The 23,908-nt window shown below is 38.7% G+C and overlaps 1 protein-coding gene across 7 annotated transcripts in view; it reads right to left on the bottom strand.

Annotated features, from left to right (window-relative positions):
* PLCB4 (phospholipase C beta 4) overlaps window positions 1-23,908 on the bottom strand; it is a 208,597-nt gene that overhangs the window by 54,950 nt on the left and 129,739 nt on the right. For all 7 annotated transcript variants that reach the window (XM_055816320.1, XM_055816321.1, XM_055816319.1 and 4 more), the window contains 12 exons: window positions 23,669-23,722; window positions 18,188-18,269; window positions 16,989-17,089; window positions 16,341-16,398; window positions 11,654-11,762; window positions 7,938-8,148; window positions 7,210-7,303; window positions 6,275-6,354; window positions 5,734-5,818; window positions 3,047-3,137; window positions 2,059-2,154; window positions 458-558 (listed from right to left, as the gene is read on the bottom strand). In XM_055816320.1, coding sequence (XP_055672295.1) covers window positions 458-558; window positions 2,059-2,154; window positions 3,047-3,137; window positions 5,734-5,818; window positions 6,275-6,354; window positions 7,210-7,303; window positions 7,938-8,148; window positions 11,654-11,762; window positions 16,341-16,398; window positions 16,989-17,089; window positions 18,188-18,269; window positions 23,669-23,722 — 1,162 coding nt within the window. The remainder of the gene's footprint in view (window positions 1-457; window positions 559-2,058; window positions 2,155-3,046; window positions 3,138-5,733; window positions 5,819-6,274; window positions 6,355-7,209; window positions 7,304-7,937; window positions 8,149-11,653; window positions 11,763-16,340; window positions 16,399-16,988; window positions 17,090-18,187; window positions 18,270-23,668; window positions 23,723-23,908) is intronic.

The raw sequence follows: 23,908 nt of genomic DNA, 5'->3' as shown, positions 1-23,908 counted from the left end.
TGGCCTTCATTGCTGTCGGTGGAAAGGAGATTCTACCCTAAGTGTTAACGACCCAGTGAATCCCTGTAACAAAGACACAGGATGCAGCCTTGCCAAAAACCACTGTTGAGCGAGGAAGCCAGTATTCCACCTCATATTAGGGCTCCACAACTGAGACTCAAAGATCAGAGGTAGGAACTGAAAACTGCTTGCTGCCTTTAATTAGCATTTTTGCTCAAATCCTCCACTTGTTTACTCCAATTCTGTTTCCTCAATAAATGTTCTACCTGAACAAGCAGAGAACATTTTTGACTACAAAATTTTGTCTTCTCGTGAACCTAGAGCTTAGGAATCTGGTGAAGATCTTGGGTTTGACTCTTCTGACAACATGTGCTGCAATGCTTCCACAAAACAAATGTCTTTTACACCCATCACCACAGAAAGCTGCCAAAGAAATGTATGTAAGAAGAAATCCCACCTTTTTGACACTGATGGCAACAGCTTCTTTTTGACTGTAATCATCAACAGTAAGGTCACTTCCAAATTTGTACTCTGGATGAGCTTCTTCTTCCTGGTCAGCTGCACAGAAAAGAAAAAAAGATCAGTGCAAAAAACACAGCAACTGCTGGTTCTCTGTGAGAGGTGAAACAAATGACAGTTGAATACACAGGTTTGGGTTTGGCATTTTTTAAAAACAAGAAATAAAATCCAGGGTAGTAGATTTCCAAGCATCAGTAGTAAATTACAGCTAAGGCCTGAGATTCTTACAGCTCTGATGTGGTTAGTACGAGAAATTTTTACTGTATTTTTGAAGGAATCCGTAATTTGCTTAGCGGAAGTGTAAAAGAAACCAATAACCTACCAACCCAACAGGCTTGGGGAAATAACAAGAAATAAAGACAGGGTTCTTTGAAAAAAGATGTAAAAAGTTGCTGGTGTTCAGGCTTCTCATGTGTATTGTTAGAGCCTCCTTATGTGCCCCTATTACAGGGAATCATTTTCATTTGTGTTTAAGGTGATTTTCCATTAGAATTTAGTGTACTCAAAGCTGAAAAGTCCTTTTACAAACACAAAACCATTAATCACATTATTCATATGGATTTAAACAATTTTAGAAAACATTTATTTGAGCCTCCTGGTAGTCTAGCACATAATTAATAACACAGCACAATAACAACACTATTAGAAATAAGTATCCCAATGGAAATCAGCCTGGAAAACAACAGAATCTCCTCCATGCTCCTTGATCACCGAAAGAAATATACCAAGAAGCTTCTCCAAAAAATAACTGTACTTCAGCCTTTTTTAGCATTGCAAGGAGAGATACTAAGATTTGCATCACAAAGAATATCTTTTCATGAGGACCTCTACTGACTGCAACAGCAGTGGCTTTGTACTGGTTGGGGGTGTGTGTGTGGGGGAACTCAAGGAGAGGACCAAGAGGCATGACATGGGTCACAGGACAGTACCATGGTTCAGTCACTTGCAGGTAATGCATGATTCACCTCTTCTGAAGGTGGACATTTAAAACAGACAAGGTGAATCGTACCCTAGATATGTCTATTTTTCTCTGTTGGCCATAAACACATTCCACATCACTGGCTCTGAGCTAGAAGTTTACACTGAAGATACCCAAAGTTTGGCAAGAAAAATCCTATCCCTCATTTTATCCTTATAAAGTATAATGCAATAATCCAATCTGATGTTGACACAAGTAGTAAAAATACTGACAAAATCTGTTTACAAAGCAAAGATCATAGCTTCCCAGTCTGTCTCTCTCACACACACACAATGAAAATCTGATTTGGTTGCTGCTCCAACATGACTTTTGAACTTTAAGTGGAAGTTACCACCCAAGCTCACGTTCCTACCACCGCCTGCCACAGAGCCAGGAGCAGCTGCGTTATGTATCTGAGATGAGATGGTAAGGCTGGAGATCAGTGGTCCTGCACTGAGCCCAGACTTACTGCTGCTGCCACAGACCGTGGGCATATGGGTAACGGGCATACTAGCTGCTCATGCCAGCCTACTGATTTACCACAGACAATGTTTGAGAGCCCTTCTCTATAAAATCCTTACCACTTTCTATTTCTTCTTCATTATCATCCTCAAGGATATTTACAGGAGCAGTAGTTTCCCCAGCCTCCATCATCTTTTTCAGAGCATCAAGCTGTTCTGTTAATAAGAAAAATAAAAATAAATTAGCCATGACATGAAACAGTTTGTAGCACAAAGAAATACATGAGAACAATCATAAATGGTTCTCTGATCCCAAGACGTACTTTTATTTAATGGGTTCTCTAAGTTTCCATTTAGCAATAAAATTTTACAGAATAGGAGCATCATTAGACATACGCTGTTGTTAGAACTGATAAGCAGTCAGTAAGGACTGTATCCAAAGCTCACTGAAGTTAACAAAAAAGCCTTTGAAGCAAGCATATTCCTTCTTCAAAGAATAAATAGACCCCTATCTCTTTGGTGCTTGATCTATGCAAATGGAGGCAAAGTGCTTGGATTTTATGTTCCCATGTGCATTTCAGTTAGATAGTATGAACATAGTCATGTATGACTGAAGTCAGTGGAAGGTCTGCATGCTTATCTTTGAATTGAGAAGGACCAGGGTTTATCACTACAGCCATACTGGAAACTAACACAGCAACATTATTATTGAAAGAAGATAAATATCAAAACTGGCAACAACAGCAAAAGCAGCAATTTGAAATTCCATTTCATTTTATGCTTATCCTGGAAAACCCCAGCAATGCAAACATACCAGTGTAGGCAGAATTTACAAGAGATTCTATCTGCGTTATATTTTAGCTCAACCAGCAATCTGATAAAAGTCCCGGGATTACATTTCTAGGCCTATCTATGTCTATGTTACACGCTGATATCAATGCCCAGAGTCTGGCACTCATTCGAAACACAAGGGCAAACAAAATGTTATTTACATAGAATTCATATTCTTCCAACACTAAAGTACAAGCAATTTAGAAACTTCAGTAACAAAGTATCTTTGTATCTATCTAGACTTTCATTTAATTTAATACTTGACAAGCTTACTTACTTTTTTCTACTTCAGGTTTGAGCCTTTTATTCTTTATGAGAATCTTTCTTTTGAGGTCATTAGGAGAAGGTAAGGCTTTACCTGGATCAAGCTGTAAAATAATTTAAAGAAAAGGCTTAATAAGAGCTATTTGGCCTCTGTGTCCCTGTCTGGGATCTTGACTTCAGGACAGCAATAGTAAAGGGCAGTGAAGAAGCAGTGCCGCCTCAGGCCAAACCCTGGGAGACAGTGTGACTGCCGTTTTATTGTTGCTTCTGCTTCTTCACCATCCCAGAGGAAGGCTGTGCTCAGGTAAATGTTGCTGGCTGAATCCAGCATGTTGGTCTCCAGCCTATGCCATCCTCAGCTGCACTGCTCAAAACGTCTCCCTCCCTCTCCTGCCTGCACAGAAGCAATCTGCAACTCCTCATTAGAGGACTTTCTACTTTCCCTCTCTCCCTGTGGTTCACACAGAGTCCAAGTCACAGTTTAGCCCATTATCATTTGATCTCTAAATAAGTCACCTTTTATGGTCCCTTCAAGCTGCAATAACGCAAGTGCGGCAGCCCACACATAGTTGCAGAGTAGAAATGGGCTGGCACTGGTGAATGGAAAACTACCCAGTTTTTAGCTAGGTAATGAGGACTATTTCTGCCACTAGGGCTACAGGGTCACATCTTCAGTATTTGTGAAAGGCAAATGGCAAGTTTCACATACACCAGGAAGTACTACTTTAAGATTTGTTCCAGTTTGGGGAAGGAGATAAAATATTACTGAGAAAAAAGAAAAAGTACAAACTCCTCTGATTTAAGTCCCATCACATCACTGAGGTTAAAAACCAGAGATTTGGGCATGGTAATTAGCACCCTCTCTACCTCAGGCTGGTAAGACTATTAAGCGGGGAGTCGCTGGTACTACGGACTGTAGTTTCCTGTGAACTAATGATACAGGAGTAGAAGATATTTCCAGGACTAGTAAAAATTATTAGAAGACATAATCAGATATTCTTAAGATATTCTTATTCTTAAATCCAACTCTGAGCTGTGCAGAAGCAGCATGTTATATGAAGAAACAAAACAACAAAGCACCATGACTTGAAACCAAATAAAAGCAGCAGAGGTGACAAACAGCCCAGAAAGAAAAAAAAAAACCAACCACAAACAACCCCACCCAAAAACCAAAACCAACAAAAAATAAACCCAAACCCACAAATCAACCCAGTCCCACAGGAATGGGTGCAAACCTCCACAACCACCAGGCTAGCTCAGTCATGGGAGTTCCAGTGTGCCGGATGAAGAAAGAACAGCTGTTCCCGAGAGCACCTGGGTTGTGATTCCACTAGATGTCAGTGCCGCAGAGCTCATTTATCCCCAGGCTTCCAAGATGACAGTCTGCATCCCCAAGCAAGGGCACAGTTGGATGCTCATTTGGACAAATAATTGCTTTTGCTTAAAACCAAATCTGCTTCAGCCACTACAACGTCTCTTTTAAGTCCACCCTCCTCCATCGACTAGTTGAGGTACCAGAAAGCAAGGACTCATAAAATACAAGTTTCAAGCTCCTCCTGCCATCTCAGCAACATTTGCTTTGTGAGCAGCTAGGGACTGGATTTACCCATGAGGAGGGATGGACACAAAATGCAGAAGGCTCAGTCTCATGCTACAGAGCAGAGGCAGCTGAGGCTAAACACTGGGCCTTGAGGTAGCAGCATGGCAGCCTTTGGCCAGCCGTATTTTAGGCTTCCCTGAAAGCCACTGGAAACTGTCATTTGTGAGGAATGTGGCAAGGTGCTACATACATTACAGGGGAACACTACAGATTTACTTCTCTGGGATGCACTTTTCAGGGCAGCAACCTGATATTCACAAAACCTTGTGCACTGCCATCCCTACAACACGCAAGGAAAGCCAAGAAAAGCACAGCTCTAGGGATGATAATGCCGGGAGCCCCTCTGCCAGGGTCACATGGACAGGAGGTGAAAGGTAAGGCAGAGTCCTCTCTGCTGTGGTCCCCCTCAGCACTAAAAAGCATCTGCAGGTTTTGGGTGGCTGCTGGCAGACGGTAAGCACGTTCCTCACGAGAGTAAGGAAAGCCTGGAGGAGTAGCTGCAAGCACTGGGTAACAAGCTATTAAAGTCTCAAATATTGTGTTTGCGAATGAGTGTCTTTTATTATCTCCTGCCATGCAGGAGAGAGAAATGTGTGCAGATTACAGTGCACTTGATAGTCCAAATGAGACTGCAGGGAACTCTTTGTGCTTAATTTAATTCTTCATGCAGTAGTGGGGGCCACCTAGACTGTAGGACCTGATCTGGAGCATGAAACATGCCAAGTGAGGCTGGGAAGAGGTTTCCTCAGCTGAGGCCATGCAATTTATAATTAACTGGTTTTCAACAGTGACTGACAATTTCAGAGTTACGTATGACCTGCAAATACAATATATGTGGTGTATTTTATGTACGTGCTGATATTACATCACACATCAAGGGGATGGATTTCCCCAGGCTGCTCATCAGAGCCCTGTACAAAACAGATTAAACAAATCAGATAAGGACAAGTTTGTAGCAAAAAGCATAGACACCCAAAAGCCCTAGTCATTTTTGAAAGAACAAGACTGGCAGCACACAGCACTACAGGTGATACGATCCCAGTTTAGCATCTCTTATAAATACAGCTAATATAAAAAACAACTGGTAGAATATAACATACTGGATGCGTTTCTAGAGGCTGCTTCAACAGGAGATCTCCAAAAAGATCTTCACAGTACTTTGACATCTTGTACTGTTGATATTTGCTAGAAAAGATCACGTTAATTTTTAAATATAAAAAAGAAACCACTATTACTGAACAAAACAGAATACTAAGTAATGTAGACATCCCAAATTATATACGGCCCACTTTCTCTCAAATGAGAAGTATTAACTTTACTGTAATTATTTTGTCAATAAAAGTCTATTATCTGACATAGATGAATTAATAAGAGCAAAAAAGCAGATTAACTGAATCCCACACAGCTAATGGAACATCCAAATATATTTCACAGCTTTAATGCAGATAAAAATACTGCCATTATTAAGCTAGACAAAGATTGACTAGTATAAACTATAGTCTCTTCCAAGTGATATTCAATATACTTGCATATCCCTACACAGTTTTCAAGTACACTCAATTTTTAATATTTTTGAGCTATATCATCTCTGCCATATATTGCACTATAAAAAAAAAGAAAAAAAAAAAGTGCACTGTATACCTGCAGTGATTTTCAAATGAAAGAATGACAGGATACTCTGATGTAACAAATGCTGTTTCCTTAATGGCTTGAATTACATCCTATAAAATACAATAATAGACTGGATATTAGGAAAATTTCTTCACCGAAATGGTTGTCAAGCATTGGAACAGGCTGCCCAGAAAAATGGTTGAGTCACCGTCCTTGGCAGTATTTAAAAGATGCCTAGATGTCACGCTTAGGGTTGTGGCTTACTGGCAGACCTGGCAGTGCTGGGCTAACGGTTGGACTTGGTGATCTTAAAGGTCTTTTCCAACCTAAACGATCCTATGATTCTAATAGGATTCAAATTAGAACAGATCAAATTACAATCATACTGAAAAGATTTTTTTATTCTCCACCCCACCTTGAGAAACAGAGACCCCAGTCTCAAATGCACCAAGTGAAGCCATGCTCATTCTTCTCCGTTCCCCTAAAACAACCTGGACTGAGCACCCAACAGATGCGTCACTGTGCCTGCAGCATGATGGCAGCTTCACCCAGAACCCATCAACACTACCACTGAATCTGCTGCCATCTTCTCTTGCCTGGAAGAATTTCTATTCCCAAAGTAAATCCTGCATCTTCAGGCTTTTTCCACAGTAAGGAACTTCTCAGACAGTGGAGAAGATATTCATTCTGTGGTGCAAAGAGCCACAAGATGTGAAAATATGGGGTAAAAGAAGGAAGCCTGCTTCCTGCAGTTTCTGTGGAAAGGCAGACCTAACACAGGGGTATATGACGTCAGTCAAAAATGAGCCCTAAGATCTAGGGGCAAGAAACTGCACCTATGGAATCTGTCAGTTTGTAGCAAGGGAGCAGTGTCTGGGTGCTAAGGAGGGAAAGGTATCCTGCACGGATTCTTCTCCGGGGGTTCTACTGGGGCTTACTGCCAGGTGTAGAGGTCAGGCACCTACCTTGAAAAGAATATCTGTACACATTGCTTTTCCATGCGTTATTATTGGTTCCTGGTCTTCACCTTTGCCATCCCAACAGTCCAGCTCAACACACCTAAAGACCCATGAAAAACGATGTCAGCTTCCTTAGTGTTTCCGTACAGGCAAGCTATCTGGGATGTGTTCTGAGCAGTGATGTTCAGAGCAGTAAGTTACAAAGCAATTTTGGGCATTACACAATTCCTTTTAAGCTGCACATCTGTAATTTCAGACTGCTTTTATAACTTCGGTTATACTACCCTAAATATAGTACGTGTGAGTCAATACATTTACCCCTGAATAATAATGTTTTTAGCACTGTAACACTCTAACTTCTTCTCTTACTCAGTTAACTATGACACATTCCAGTATGTCAAGAAATGAAGCAGGAAATCATAATCTGATTCTCATTTACATATAAACTTGTTAATTACAAAGCAGAAAGCCCTCTGAAGTTCTTCAGTTGTCATTCTGAGATCAAACTTCTGTTCTGTTTCTCACAAACTCTCTCCTGACATCAATTGCTACATTCTGCTGCCTTTCAACATTTTTTTTGAGAGAAAAATGGCATCTTAAACATGTGTATTTTCATTTACCACATTCATAAATTTATACATTCAATTATGCAATGTATCAACACCAAGGTATATTGTGTAGGTTTAAACTATTAGATTCACAAATATTGAAGGCTGTTATCTTCTGCTTCCAACCTGCATCCAGCCAAAAGCACTTGTCTGTACATCTCCACTGAAGACTTGCCACCAAACTGCCTGCCTGTTAAATACGTATTGTGAGAGGAACTGATGAAATAATGAGCCAAAGGATGGTCCATCTCTTGATATAATTCCAAACGGTCCAGGAAAACTGGGGCATTTTCATCTGACATCAAATATCTGCAAAACCCATCACTTGATATGACTCCTAGAAGGAAGAAGAAAGCATGGGGAATTACTACTAGAAATTTATAGCGGGCAGGAATCAAACTGCCTCACAGAGCAGGAATCCTAGAACAAAAGCTATATTTACATAGGCTTTTGCAAGCAAAAGAAACTTTCCCCTTCCAGTGCTCCAAGCTGACCAGCAACTGTGTCTCTGGTGCAAAATCTGCCACTGTGTTCCCAGATAACAAAAGAAGAAAAATCAGGTGCCCTCCTAGCTCACTATCCTATGTCCAGCACTCGCCACTAGTAGACCTAAGGCATCAACAGGATGTGAAGGCGGCAAGTAAGTAGTGACATCTCCTCAGAATACTCCCAACAATTTGGGGCTCTGGAACTTTGTAAGCCAGAAATTGTGGGTTTGCATGTACCAGTCTTCTACGGTACTTTTCTCCACTCTCTTATATTTAGTCCTGCCCTGACTGCCACATTGCTGTTAATCAGCTTGCAGCATGTGCAGTGACTGTTCTCCACTGACAAAAACAAGTGGAGGTATACCTGAAAACGATTGTATTTTTTCATTTGCAAAGCATTAGGAAAACCTAAAGTATCTTCAAGTTTACTGTTTGAAATGCAGGTTGATTCCTTTATAATGAACGGCAAGTAATTTTCTACAATGAACACAGGACATACAGTAATTCAGAGGACAGAACGCATAACACTTGTCTCATTTCTCTGCTATTATATGCTTCATAAAGTATAAAAAAATGATATATCAAGGAACAAATTCTAATGAAAAGAAAGTAAGAATAAGCAGTACTACAATATCAGTTTTAAGGTGGCCAAGAGAATGAAAAATTATCTGGGGTTGGAGAGAAGAGATTACTCACAAAGAGTCACTGCAGAAGATGGTTATCTGGCACTAATTTGGAGATTGCTCTTCCTAAAGTCATGTATTAACACTCTGCTATTGTTAAAGCACAGGTTGCAGCATTCTTATTTTCATTTTCTTTAAGACTGCATTTTCTCTTATACAAGTTAACTCCAGTAATCTTGCTTTTTTTGTTCTGCTCCTAACTTTGAAAAAATCCTCTACTGGAGCTTAAATTTTCTGTGCTCAGTGTCAGCCAGAGGTGAAATGTTGTGGAATGTCTTATTCTTATCTTCTCAGCTGATACTGAGTTTTGGAAGAAGGGGGGAAAAGGGAGGCAAAATGGAAGTTTCAGCTTTAAGAATGCTTTTATTTTATTAATCACCGTGCATCTAATGCATCATGCAGTAGAAAAGTCACAGCTGGGCAGGTGTTCTAGACAAATAATGGCTGAGACTTAAGCAACTTAACAGAGCTCTGTGCTGAACAGACTGGTCTTCATATGTTTGACATGAACTGACCAGGTGGAAGAATTTGCTTTTGTAGTGTTCTTGAGCAGACTCTGGTTACTAAACCGCAGCATTAACTTGTGCAGCTTTATGTCTTCTGTTACTGAAGTAGCTTATTGCTACTGCCTTGTGCATCAGCCTTGTTTCTTAATCTACATAATTTAGCAAAAAAGGGTGCCGAGTTTAATTATTTTACTCAGCAGCAAAGTTATATGTAAGAAGAGGAAAGAGACTGCAGAGAATAGCCACTGGTGAGATAATTTCTTGCCATCTTTACATACTAAGGTTCAACACATTGTATGAAATCATTTTTCTGATTGCACTGTGAATACAACCAATGGACTAACACTGTAAGAGGACACTGCTGTTTTTCTGTTGTTACTCTCCATAACCCTATCCCTGCAGCAGCTTTACCAAATTTACTTAGAACCTGTTAGAAATATAAATCAAAAAAACCCTAAATAATTAGCCAAGATTCAATTATTGACTAAAATAATAAGCCAATGTAATTCCCTTGCTACAGCCTGGTGCCTGCAAAATCCTCTTCTTTGCAAATTACTGAACATTGTTTTCCAGTTCTATATTAATTTCCACCTTCATAAAACATGTTTTTACATTTTCCACCCCTAAGGAGGTGGCCGCTACATTAGTATGCCTTCCTTATTTTGGCAGATATGTGAAATACACTGGCATCAAGAAGAATCACAGATGAGTGCTTTTTTAAGAAAAAAAAAAAAAAAAAAAAAAGGGAAGAGTTTACTAAAATCAAGTAATTATTAATACCTGGAGAATTCTACTTCATGTAGAGAGGAAGAGAAGTAAGTTACACTGCTTGTGAGTGGAAAATCCTCATAACATGTACAAAATACTTCTAGATAAGAGAAATACCTCCTCCTCTCCCAGGTGATGCCTGGAAAGTCCATGTTTTCACACTAATAAAAAAGCAATCTATTAACCCAGCATACAATGCAGCATCTGGAGTAGCATATACAGTACAAGCTCTTCCCCTAGCGGTCTGGTCAAAATGACTGAAGTACTATAAGGAATGGTGAAAGCTATACATCCACCTACAGAAGGATTCCTTAAGTTTGTAGTCTGAGGAACACACCCGTAAACTCTTCCCAACCATTGGCCTAAAGAAAGTGAAAGGTGTTGCTGCGGAACGCATTGCTGGTGTCAACTCCTGTGATCATAAAGCAACATAAAGACACACAGGGAACCCAACAAGGCCGCAGCACCAAGTGAGAGCTGCCTCGGATTTACTGAAGCAATTTAAGATACTGCTTCCTCCTGTTGTCTGCCTCTGATGTTGCACATCCTTCAGGAGCAGGGGAAGCACTAGCAGATGTGTAAAAGCTATTCTGCCTCTCAAGTGCTAGCTTGATACATTAGCCTAAATGTCTAGAAGAAGTGCATTCCTGTTAGGAGCTGAAGGCCTATGGGCTTTGCAAAGCGCAGTCTCCTCCTCTTCATGCTATGATGAAAGTGACTTCCAGCAAAAGGGCATGGAGGACAGGCGGGGATAGCAATATTTTTAATTTCTGTAGTTGATCCCAAGCTATTTCAACAGAACGGCTAAGAACTGGGAGCTAAGTTCAACTACTGACACCTCCAACACCCACAGCAGCTTAGGACACAAACAGCCCAAGAATGGCTTGGAGACACTGCCTGCAATCTTCTTGCTCAGAGAAAACATTTTTCAACGCACCACTATTCTAAGCTAGGCTGCTGCCCTCAAGCACTATACAGATGATATTGTAAGAAGGTGGATGTATACCCCCCATGGCACACCTGGTAATTTTTTTAATTTTTATTTTTACACAGTATCTCTTTGCAGCCTCTCTGAGACCTCACCCACAGCCACATGCATGTTACCTTGTGGCTAGGGGTCTCTGTGTTGTTCCCTATTTACTCAATCCTAGCCTCTCCTATTTTAGTATCAAGGTGGCCGTCTTTGTAGCCACAATCCTTTTAAAGAAAAGCTGATTTTGAGGGGGAGGTATTTTTCATCAGATCCGTTTCCTGGTATAGTTTACTGGGTGGCAACACAAGTGCTTGCCCGCTGATCACAAGGACTATAAGCTCCCTTTTAAAAGTCTGGATGCTTTGGAACAAATTCCCCAAATATCTAAAAAAACAGTGAACACTGAATTCCCTCCCACATTTACCTTTACTCTTCAAGTCTTCATCTGGCTCATATGTCTCAATTATCTGCATGGCTCTTTTTGTGTCATAAAAGGGAAATAAAATTTCATTGAGGCGAGGATCTCGTTGATGCTAAGGTTAGAAAACAATGGAATTCAGCAAAACAATATAGTGCATGGCTATCATCCAAGAGCATTTCATTACTGCAGATGAGAAAGAAAGAAGTGGACATTTAAAAAAAAAAAGCGCCCTAAAATTTACAGACTATTCAACAGTAACTTTAGCTTTAGACAGAAAACGAATCTTAACTTTCATAAGAAACCTAGGCAGTTTGACTATAAAAAGATCTCAAAAAACCACAGTCCAGTGCATTCATATAACTGGTCCTGCTCTTGCCTGTTCATGAAAGTAATGATTGCACGTCATATAAGTGCAAATGAAATGTTGAAAATAAATAGCTAAATTTCTCCTTTGCAATTTCTCTCTCTTCCTAATCTTTTTTGCAGGTCATGTAAACTGACAGACTTGACTGATGGCACTTTAATCACCTCTGCAAAAATGCATGTCTTCAGCAATATCTACAGATAAAGTAAAAATTAAAAGTAAAATAAAGCTATACTATAAACACAGAATTTGAAACCCAAGTTTAGAAATATGCATCTACTGATGATTATTGATGAATCATGGAAACATTGCATTATTAACTATTCAAAAAACAGTGCAGGTTTTTAGAAGAAATATGTACAACTTAAAAGAGCTTCACAGTATCATCTCTTCAATTCACAGTAATTTACAATATGAGGATTTCATAATATATCTAATATTTAGATACAATTTAGCAGTGATTTCTAATACACTACTAAAACTTGAAGTTTTTAAGTTTTCACTTAATAGTGTGCTATGTAACTTTTTTTTTTCCTCCATGCTGGATTAGAGCTGCACACTGTGTGCCTGATTCTCCATTAAAAGAAAATTAAAAACAGAATTGAACGGAGTAGTGGCATGTAAGCAGATGCAATAAAACAAAGAAATAAATGTGACTGAAAACACTTTTACCCCAGTAGGTGCAGTTTTCAAGCTTTAGTTTAAGCAGAATCCAGAAATGTAACAGGCCACCCCCATATTGGCGATCAATAATTTGGAGTGGACAGGACGGTGTTGATATGGCTTGGCACAGCACTATCAGCATTTGCTGTAATTCCTTATGTGTAAACTTTTCAACATTTTTTTCATGAAAAAAACCCAATATCCAATCAAAAACAAGCACTTGGTCTCTTCTCTTACAATCAATACATTGGTATATGTGCTTAATTAATTCCAAGAAATTACAACCAATGCCAATTTAATCATGCATTTAAGGAGGGATCTTTCAAGTAATGCTACTGACAGTCTGCAGCATCTAAAATACAGCAGTTTCATTCACTACAGATCAGCTATCTGGATATCTAAGTAAAACTCAGATGAAATATGATATGAGAGCAGATGGATGCAGGACATAACTTGCTAAGCAGCGCACAACACAACACTGGCATGCAACACTACAGTCTACCATGACAAATGACAAGCTTTATACCATTAGTGACAATACACCACTTCAAAAAATTGTAAGAAATAGTAGGGAAGCTTTTAACTCAAGAAAAGTGCTCTTCCCCACTCTCTTTCTTCTACAGTTAGTCACAAGCAAACAGAAGAAAATAAATGGGATAAAGCAAAAAGTCTCCTCTTTAGAACAGTCCCAGACTTATCAGAAGGAGCTAAGAGTAAAACATTACTCTTAAAGTATTAATCTTGTAGCAGTGACTATCACTCATTTTTCCATTTGAACAAAAGCGTGTCTTCATTTTTACTTAGTTTAAAAAAATAAAGTAAAACTGACAACTGATGAAGTTTTACTTAAAAAAAAAAAAAAGGAAGATTGCTTACTAGTATCTCATGAGGCAACATTCTGCACTACTGAGCTTGTTGGCACAGGAAAGTTGTAACACCAAAGCTGATGAAACTAAAAAGCATGAAGTTTCGCCTATAAAGACAACAGGCCCTAGGACTAATTGTGTATGTCCACCAAAATTGCATTTGGTTGTTCTAGTTACTTATACAGGATGCCCTTATGCTGTAATAGACATTCTTAACCATACGAGGGTGACCCATCTAAAAGCATGGGGAGGACGAATGCCTGTATGGTTCTGCAAAGAGAGAAAGATCATTTAGCCTTCCCAGCCTGGCCTCTAGTCTCCTCTTTGAGTGGATACAGAGATGCACAGCAGTTCTTAATGTGCCAGGGCCAAATGCGCCTCTTGAAATTGTTCTGTGCAGTAGTAAGAAGGGTGTCCTTTCATGGAGATGAAAACCAAAGAACAAGGGAAGGAGGGAAAGCAAGGAAGTGGGTAAGAGGAGGGGAAGTGCGAGAGAGGGGGATGGAAAAGGATCTCCTCATACCTCCTTCCCAGAAGAAAGGATGAATCCTGGTCAGACTACTGTATTTCCATTTTGAGTTACTTGGCTTATTAATTTATTACAGCAAATGAATGGCAAGAGCAAGTCTTAACAGTAATGATTTTGGTTCCTTTTCTACATTTTTTTTTCAAATTGGATGTTAAAAAGAAGACGACCTAGACAAAATACTTGGTGCCTGAAAATAATTACATTTCTAAAAACTTCCCAGAAGCTTTAATACTGATGCACAGTTAAATCAGCTGTCAGCCAGCAGCATTTAAAAGTCAAATTGGAAAAACTCCAGGAAAGTGGCTCACCCTCCCCTCATACCCAGTAACATATCCTCATGCTCCCTTACAAACCCATAATACTTAGAGCTTCTGCAGCATGCTTAGGAAGTTGCTGAATTCAAAATAATTCAAGTTAAAGACTCTCATGAATATAACTGCTTTGCCAAGTAACTCCCCTCTCCTATATAATGATAATAATCCTTTGAAGTTTTCCAGCATTAACCACCACTGCTAATTGCAGTGTTGGCAAGCTGTCAAAGGGACAGCAATGATCACTTCAGGAGGGAAATTCTGGGTCATTTAGCGTCCTTCAAATCATTACCAAAACTTTAAACTATTTGGAGACCAAAAGACCTCCAGCAAAGAACCAAAGGCATTAGTTTCAGTCATCAGAATTAATGCCTACTCTATAAAACCACTTGACTAATTTTTCCCAGCACTGGCCACCAACTGAAGGGCCAACTACAAGATTTTGAATCACAAAATGTGTTGTCAGTAGCAATGTAGTCAACAAGATGCATCTTTCTCCAATACTGTCCCTAACACCGATTGTGTAAAAAGAACGGCTAAAACAATAGAGACCAATTTTCAAATAATGATAATAGTAATCTACTGAAAAATGAGGATTGGCACTAAGAAAAATATTCAGAAGCTAATATGGTTCAAGGTGGGGGACAGGGCTGGGTGCTTCAAACAATGAAGTGTATCTATCACTACAGGTGAATTAGGGGGCTGAGGTATTTTAAGGGGATAGTTTATAATTTAAATCCCATTATCCTTTCTCCTTCAATGCAGAAGCAAAAATTACATGCTTTAGCTATGACTCCAGTTCTGCAAGCATTTAGACATTGAACTTTGTAAATAGCTGTGAAAAAAGAACATTTCACGGTAGTAAGATTAAGCATGTACTCCAATTTGCTAATAGAGAGTGCTGTGTGGATACAAACTAAGGGCCCAAGTATGTAACCATTAGTCCTGAAGCTATTAATCTTCTCACTATCTTTTCTTTTTGATTACTCTTTCTACATGTAATTCAGGTTTGGTGAAAAGCAAGGCATACATTCCCTACTGAAAAAAGAAAATTGTATTCTAAATTTGATATATAGGGAACTTACTGCTTGAATCTTCATACAGCAGTATCAAATAAATATAACAATACGTAAAATGGATTTATAAGTAGTAAGATAATTTTAGATGGAGAGATTTTTGGTAACGCACCTGGTCCCTAAAAGATCATGCAGAGTGATAAAGCAGCTATCCATGTTATATTTCCATTTTTTTTCCAAGTTATTGTCAAATCTACATAGTGCATTTATTGTTGCAATTCCAAATGAGTCAGTCTTCTATACCTTACTGTGCTTTAGGAATAGAAAAAAACCCAACCCTGCACTGTTTATTGAACTACTTCGCACAGTCATGATGTTTTTAAGAAACACTAAAGCCTCTTGCCAACAACTGTATACAGCAATATTTCCTCTTATTCTACACACATAGGATTTTAAAAATCATACACAAACTCTTAAAATACCCTCTTAGCTCTTATATTTGTAATAGATTGAAATAATACTGTTGAAAAGAATCAAACTACTGTTTATAAAATCCGACTTCATTTTTTCTATTATTCAAACAGATTAGCAGGTGTTGTTTAGCTGTGGCCTACAGGTAAAGTAATTGCTTATAATAAAATACTGGGTGTATTTTAGTTGAAACTGCACTGAATGTAACAGTATAAAAATGTATAAAACACACATAACACACAACATAACACAACAGCAAGTAATCAACAGATGCAATCTGCAAAGCCAACATGTAGAAAGCACAACATACAAGGTTGGAGCTGATTTTTGCACCTGGATGTTACCATAATGGAAAGATCAGCAGATCAATAGCATAGCAAATAATGGCATGATTCATGCAATGGAAAGATTGGAAGAAGCAAGCCACTGCAGACAGACTTGTATGGTAGTTAATGTATGAAAAAGCTTACTTCATTTAGAAAGCTCACTAATTGGTCTACCGTTAAATAATCAGTTTTGTCTCCATTGCTGAAAAGAAATTTATTAGAGAATGTAAGTTTTCATATACGATGCTACAGTAGGTATGATTTACATGTTGACATTGTTGATACTTTTAAAACCACCTACTTTTCTACCTGAAGTAGCTCTATAATCTCAAAATGAACAGTCACAGAAAGCATACTAACTGTCTATGCTTAGCACAGTATATCTCCCATACTTCCTACAATTTAACAAACTTTACTTCATAAAACAACATGTAAGTCCTCCAGCTGAGAATAAATTGAGTGAAGAAACTTTTAAAATTTCAATTTTCTTATTTCATTAGTTCCCATACTATGTTAATCACCTAAAGGAGCAAGTTAAAATTACAGTAGTTAGTAAAGCCAATGCAAATAAAAAGTTCCAGGTGCTTCATCTAACCCATGTAAAAGTTGCTTTAAAATACAGAATGAACTTTTACATTAACAATCTGATAGGAAAGGAAGGGGAAAAACATAGACTTGAATCTACTAGGAATCAAGGTTAGATAATCTTTACAATTTTCTGAAACTATTAGATATGGACTAAAAATAAAGCAAAATGAGTTTAAAGCAAGATTATATTACATTCGAACTTACATCTTCTTAAAGAGGTCCTCTATGTCAGTTCGGGGACATATCTTTTGGGTGAGCTCATAAAATTTCTCGTAAGTAAATGCTGCAGGCTCAATTTCATCATTCTGCAACAAAATGCAAAGGTACATTTATCCAGCAAAGGAGAGCTTACGTGCTTTCTTCCCAAGAGCATCAGAAAAAACAACCGAGAACTGTTTTAGCTCTTTACCTAGTATACGTTTATCTAGTTTCTTTTTTATTTTCTGAAAAAAAGTTCTTATTCATCTTTATCATAGATCTGTTCAACATGCTTATATTCTGACCCTAGAGTAACATTCATTCTACAGAACTGGAAAAGAGTCTTTATTTTAGTTCTGAAGCTTAAAAGAAACCACAAAAGTCCAAAATCCTGTACAAACTTCAGGATATTTATATTGAAGCCAAGGAACATGGAGAAAAAGTCCCAGGCTTGGTGCAATGGTTTTAAAAAGCAAAGCAGTTTTCATACAGGGGCATGTAGAACTTCCGTGAGGGAGGGAACACAGGGCTAACACATTCAGTATCAGGTCCTCCTCTGAACAAAATGGGAAGTGCAACACTGAAGAAAAATTTCATCTCAGGTGCCAGGTACTGCTCCAGCTGAGAATTTGTCTCTTTCTACAGCCCCCTCTCCCTGGCTGGAGAAAGCAAGCTGCTGAGCCTGCAGGGCTACCCCTCACCAAGGGCCAAGCACCAAGGCCTGGAGCCTCCAAAATCGAGAAGGGAGACTGCACAGGGAGTAAAGCTGAAAAAAGCAGCTGCGACTGTAACCAGCTGTCACCTCTCCGGGGCTGCTGGCAGTGGCTCCCACTGTGAATGGGGCAGTGGTTCTCCAATGGAAGGGAGCAAAGACCGGGAGGAGTCCAAAAACGGCAACTGAGAGGACAGCATGCAACAAAAAAAAGTGTTACGTGCATGTTCTGTGCTCATGTACTTCATATAAATGAACAAAAGGTAGCCTAATACAGAGAAGAAGGGAAGTCTCATTTAAGAGGTTTCAGGACCACTGTCATAGAGATTTAATTACATTTTGGTTTTAGTAAACAACCTTCAGTGATTAATAAGTTATTCATGAACAATAGGCATGTTTTTATGTGATGCAAATGACTTAGATCACAGCTACAAATGTGAATGATTCATCAATTCATTAGTATACATAGAAGTTGTTCAAAACCACTAAATACCTTTCCACTGGGAAGACCTAATTCCTTAAGTGCCTGAAAGATCACTTTTTCTGTTTTACCTGATGCAAAGGTTCTGGTAATGCTAAAACAAAAAAAGTGGAGAAAAAAAAAAAAGAAATGTTAGTCACTTTTTAAACAATCGTTTCTCTCTCTTGCTTTTACTGTCAACATTTTCCTCTGGCTTCAACTGATGAATGTAAGCAGCCTCCAAGTAACTGCAGTTGAAAAAGTGCTCTAAGCTTCACAGAGCAGCACTGCTCTGCCTGCAAGCTATGTATTAGGAAATACATCAAAATAATGAACTGCAAAAAGAACAAAAAGAGGTTTTTTTTTCCCCAATATACTGGAATACACAGCCATGCAAAGCATTATTCTGTTGGCTCTTTTAAACTCTCTGCATAGATAAATGACTGTATTTAAAAAGCAGCAGATTCTACAAGTGAGGAGACTCGTGTCTCCAGCCATTCCTGGTGGTGGGGACGTCCCTTCCCTTCCAAGCATTAACCTGTCTCCTAGGTCACCCATAAGACAGGCATGAACCATTCCCAATGGCAGCTTCCTTCTTTCCTTTTCAAGCAGCCACTGCTAGCAGGAGCCCCCCCAGATGCATGCCAAATCTCATTCCCTGCCCCATCACCAGCTGCAGTGTTCATTCTCCACCTTGAATGCTCTCTCATTCAAGCCATTATAAATATCCCTGTTCTAGATAGATAGACATGCTATGCACAACTTGTTTAGGTAGGTCTCAGTTGCAACCAAAATATTTCCACCAAACTGATTAACATCCTCTTTCTTCCACAAAACAGGGGTGATTTTCACCATGCATATGACTGACAAACTGGTTTTACTTGAAATTAAATAAATCCAATTATAGCTTATCTATTTGGTGTGATTAACATGAAAGCATTTGGTCTATTTCCATTTCCATTTGAGAGGAGTTTGGATGATTTCTAACTCTGGAGAAATGGATCCAAACTTAACAACTCTCCTCCTTTCTGCTTAAACTAAAATAACGTGTCCCACAACCCCTCTTGATTTGGGTGTCTCAATCTGGAGAGACAAATTGCAGTCTGTATCCAGTACCTATTACTAATGCTAACAAAAGCTGGACATCTGGAAAGACTCTATAGTGGCCCAGTAAGAATATGTTGCTCTTTACCATCAAGTGAGACAACCATTTGCTGAGACTTTTTGTTAATCTCATGCATACTAAATAATTTCACATGGTCAAAGATGTGAAACAAACTGTTGCTGTTATTTGTTGCCATAGCAATTCACAGCTGGTTTTCTCTCCAAAACACTCTAAACCATCTATGTAAATATTTTCATATTAGTAAAATCAAGATCAGGAAGTGAAATATCTAAATGATAAAATAAAATTTTAACAAATCTTGGCTTCACCTCCTCCCCCCCCCTTTTTTTTTACTGGGTTCTTACAACAGTTAGATTTCTATATCCCTATTTAGGCACTAAATAAATTATTTGATTTTCCAAAGCTGATAAGTACTGAGATGTTTTCACTAAAATACAGACTGAGTTTAACTTTAGGCACTTGTTTCTTAAAAAAATTTCAGACGTCTATTTTTCTACTAATTCTAGAACACAGAGTAATGTTAGCTCTACAATTTACAACCTGTAATGTTAGCTCTACTATTTACAACCTATCTCCAGCTCTGTAAAAAAATTCCACATCAATTCTAATGAACGGGTCCCCAGTAATAAGTGTCATATAAAATGTGTAATACTGGCATAAGTAATTAATCAGAAACTGTGAGCCAAGACTCTGTCACTGCAGGGAACTCATTTTTGATGCCAAACTATTTTTTATTTCACCAAAGATGACGGCAAACATAGGAGTAATTTGTAATGAGAGCAGCAGTCTAGAAAAGATAGCATGAATCAAAAAAGATTGTAAAAATACTGCATAACACTTTCAATTTGCTAAGGACATTGTAAATAAAGTGACTTTTCCCTTTATCAGAAAAGACTTAATTCTAGCAGATTTACATTCACCTTGCATGCCTTGGAAGAAAATTGGCTGCTTCAGATGCAGGCAAGTTACTGGCTGACAAACACCTACAGGTGTTTACTCCTTATGCTCTACAGTGGTTTGGGGCTTTTTATGGTGACATGTGAATGTACTTCCTCATAAATATTTAAAATATTTCCCAAATCTGGGACTGAAGGGTATGAATCTATTGTACTTATTGAGGGATTAAATTACTTGGTTACTTCAGACCTTCACCGCTTTCCAACCATTACGTCAAAAATCAAGCCAACACAAACTGTTCAAATCAATCTTTTATCATGACTCCACTAAATGTATCTGTTTCACTAGAACTGGAAGTACCACTGCCTAAACTGCACAAGAAATAACCTAAAACCATGATTTCCAACCATCATCTAAGTATCAAAAAAGATTTCTTCCAGACACTCTGCAGTAATCAATATAAAATATATTTAATAAAAATTGAAATTTCAAATTAAACTACTGTAAAACAGATTTAAGCCTCATTTTTCATAGTTCAGCTTTTTCTTTTTTTATATATTTTCATGGTTAGAAGCCAAATCAACTTAAATCCTTTGAAATTTAGTTATACAAGGGATAAGCATAGATTGAGCAAAGCTAATTTCTAAGCAGGCTCTAGCTGAACAGGTGCAATGCATATGTAGAAAATCCATTTTCTGCCAACAGAAAGCTGCAGAAATCAAGTAGGGGTTTTTTTGTGGGTTTTTTTTGGGGGGGTTGTTTGTTTGTTTGTTTTTAAACAAACACTGACGTTTTCATTCATCATTTACAGAAGTGTTAAAATCTGAAAATAAAAGATATCTCACCAAATGCCCTGTCGATGTACTTCTAGACTCAGACTGCTAAAATTTATGAAAGCCCAAAGGTAAAACTGGTTGCTCTCCTACGGTTTTCACACTACTGCCAGAATTTCTTCTCTCCCAAACATAGTAGGTTAATAGTAATAGATATATGCCCTAGAGTACATTAAAATCCAAAAGTAGTTGAGAAGAATCTTCATGACTGTGCAACCCCCAACTGTACTAAGCAAGGAGTCAGGACTATTTATGCCATTTACCACCGACAGCATAAGGAGTTTCACCTTCTCAAGGCTCATCATTCTCTATGGCCATGTGCTAGCTGTAAAAACCTGTCTTAAATCTAAAAAGAAATGCAAGGAGCTCTGATTTCCCAGGTGAGATGTTTTTTTCCTCAGTGTTTTACTGCACTTTTGTGTAAGAATGAAATACAGGTGATCCTGTGATACACATTCCTGCAACTTAACAGATCTGCTGGGTATTCTGAGAGAATTACCTTCCAATCTGCATCCCCAGAGCTACAGCTATTGCTACAGGAATCCCTGAGCAGCAGGAGGAGGTGGAGGTTTCACAATGTAGGGCTGACTAGGTAACACTGTGTTTGAAAACCAGGTATATGAGAAAGGCTGACCACAGCAATCTGGAGGTCAGCTGACGGGGAAACAACAGCACGTGGTTTAAACCAGTGCTAAGAGTTCCTGGGAGGAGGCTTGGGCAAACAATGTGAAACGTGCTGTACCTTGCATAGCACAGCCGTTCTGCCCATATTGGCCAGTGCTTCCTGGCTTGCCTTCCTCACCCACATAGCCTTCTCCTTACGCATCTACCTTGTTTCCTCTTTTGTCTCTCCACAGTCCTTCTCTATGCTATGGGTTCATGGGAGGAGGAGGAAAGCAATGAAGTCCCCCACATCCCAGGCTGCCCAGTGCTGAGACACCTGAAGGCCATTTCCCACTTCATGGTAAGTAGCTGTTGCTAGGTCAGGCTAATCTCATGATCTTGCCATCCTCCTTCAGGGCTCTGATTCACCCTCTTTTCCAATGCAGATCTACAGAGCAGACTGATTTCCCCCCCCCCCCCCCCCCCCTTCATTCACCTTCCTCCTCTACAACTTTCCTCCAGCCTGTCACTGACATCTCTCCTACCACGTGATACATCCTTTCAGCTTCCCAAATGACCCCCAAAAAGTTGCTACATTTCACCCACACCAACACAGCATTCCTTTGAGCATTCAGATGTAAAGAAGATTCAGCACAGCATGGAAGATTAGATCCCTTACAATTTAGTAAGCAAACCACTTTTGCAATAAATTTAGCTGCTAGAGACCAATTTATGTCAACCTGGAAATAGCGCAAATCTGAATTTGAAGATTTAATACACTGGAAGCAGTGGAATGGACTCTCTTCAGCAATATGCGGGCTTATCTGCATACGCAAATGAGTGTGCTGTAGCACAACGGACAGAATTTATGCCTCACTAAATGCGAGATAAAATACTTCAAGGCAGAAGCAGTTTCAGACAAGCTAGCACGCTATAAATTCATACTGAGGAATAAAGCTCTATGTTCAAGCACGGGCATAAAGCTCTAGAGTCTTGAAAATTAATTTGCCCCTGTAGTATTGTGCCCTCATCATTACCCTTGGGATTTGGGCACAGAAGGTGCCTTATGGCAGTTTAGTTCAAGTTTGAGAAATAAGCAGGGGCTTGGCCATGTGAAAGCTGAAAGATTAATACACTGAAACAGCCTTAACACTGTTGAGGTGTCACTCGAGTCATGAAACTAAGGAAACCTGGGAGGCAGCATGGCAGGCCCTTTGTCTTTTTGCAGATTCTATAGATGCAAAATCCTCCCTTTCACCATCGGAAAAAAAATATGTTCTCTGAGACTTATCTTACAAAGTCCTTCTTCTTGCTACCTTCTATTTATGAAAAAACAGCATGCCCCAAAAGTGTGGTTTTCAAATACTGCATAAAAAGGAAAGAGGCTCAATGTATTACCAAAAATTAATTTCTAGAGCAGGAGCGGGGGAGATTTACTGCCTAGCCAGACAGGACTGAAAATCAGTTAACCTGTAATAGTTAACAGCTGTGCAGAAAAAAACCACACCAATCTAGCTTTTCTGTTACTGACAATAACACACACAATGATTCATTTACTGTGTGGAAAAAGCCAAATATTATTCTGGGGATTCCTATAAAAGCAGAAGTATTTTTGGCAGAGCTGTATCTGTCTCTTTTACAAAGAACTACATTTTAAAATGTACCTTTTTGTCCTCTACTTAGCTGGCCTGCAAGCTCTTATGGTTCTTTTGGTAAGTATTTTATGAAGTTTTACAACTGAAAAACCCATCCCAGAGTTTGAGGAGTTTTAAGCTGAGAAAACTGATGCTTTTAGCTCTAAGTGAGTTTGAAAACAATTACAAGCACTCCTATCTTCATTACAATGGACTAAGGAAAAACTTACTAGGCTGATTAAGAAGTCCTGCCTAGTTTACCAAGGAGGTAAGGAACTCAGCTATGTCTAGTTCTGTACTTATTTTTTTATGTATGTATTGGTAATAAAATTTATATTACATTTTATTATTAATCCACATAATTTTATTAATATTATACAACCAGTACCTGATAAAAATTGGAACTCCCAATTGTGCTTACCTCCGAACTGGAATTTTCCCATTTGTGTTTGTTAGAAAGGCCAGCTTCATCCAGCTGAAATTAAGAATGAAATATTTTTAAAATACTATTTATTAAAATTGGGATCTAGACACTTCTATTTAGCTTAAGATTATTGCCATGTCTGTGAAATGAGTACAAATAATTGTTCTGTAATAAAAACATTTTTCTGGAACCTTTTAGACAGAGCACTTGAACTGTAAAAGCAAAAAGCAGCCCAAA

This window comes from Falco peregrinus, chromosome 11 (assembly GCF_023634155.1).
Source record: "Falco peregrinus isolate bFalPer1 chromosome 11, bFalPer1.pri, whole genome shotgun sequence".
Taxonomy (NCBI): Eukaryota; Metazoa; Chordata; class Aves; order Falconiformes; family Falconidae; genus Falco; species Falco peregrinus.
This window is presented reverse-complemented; position numbering and strand designations above follow the sequence as displayed.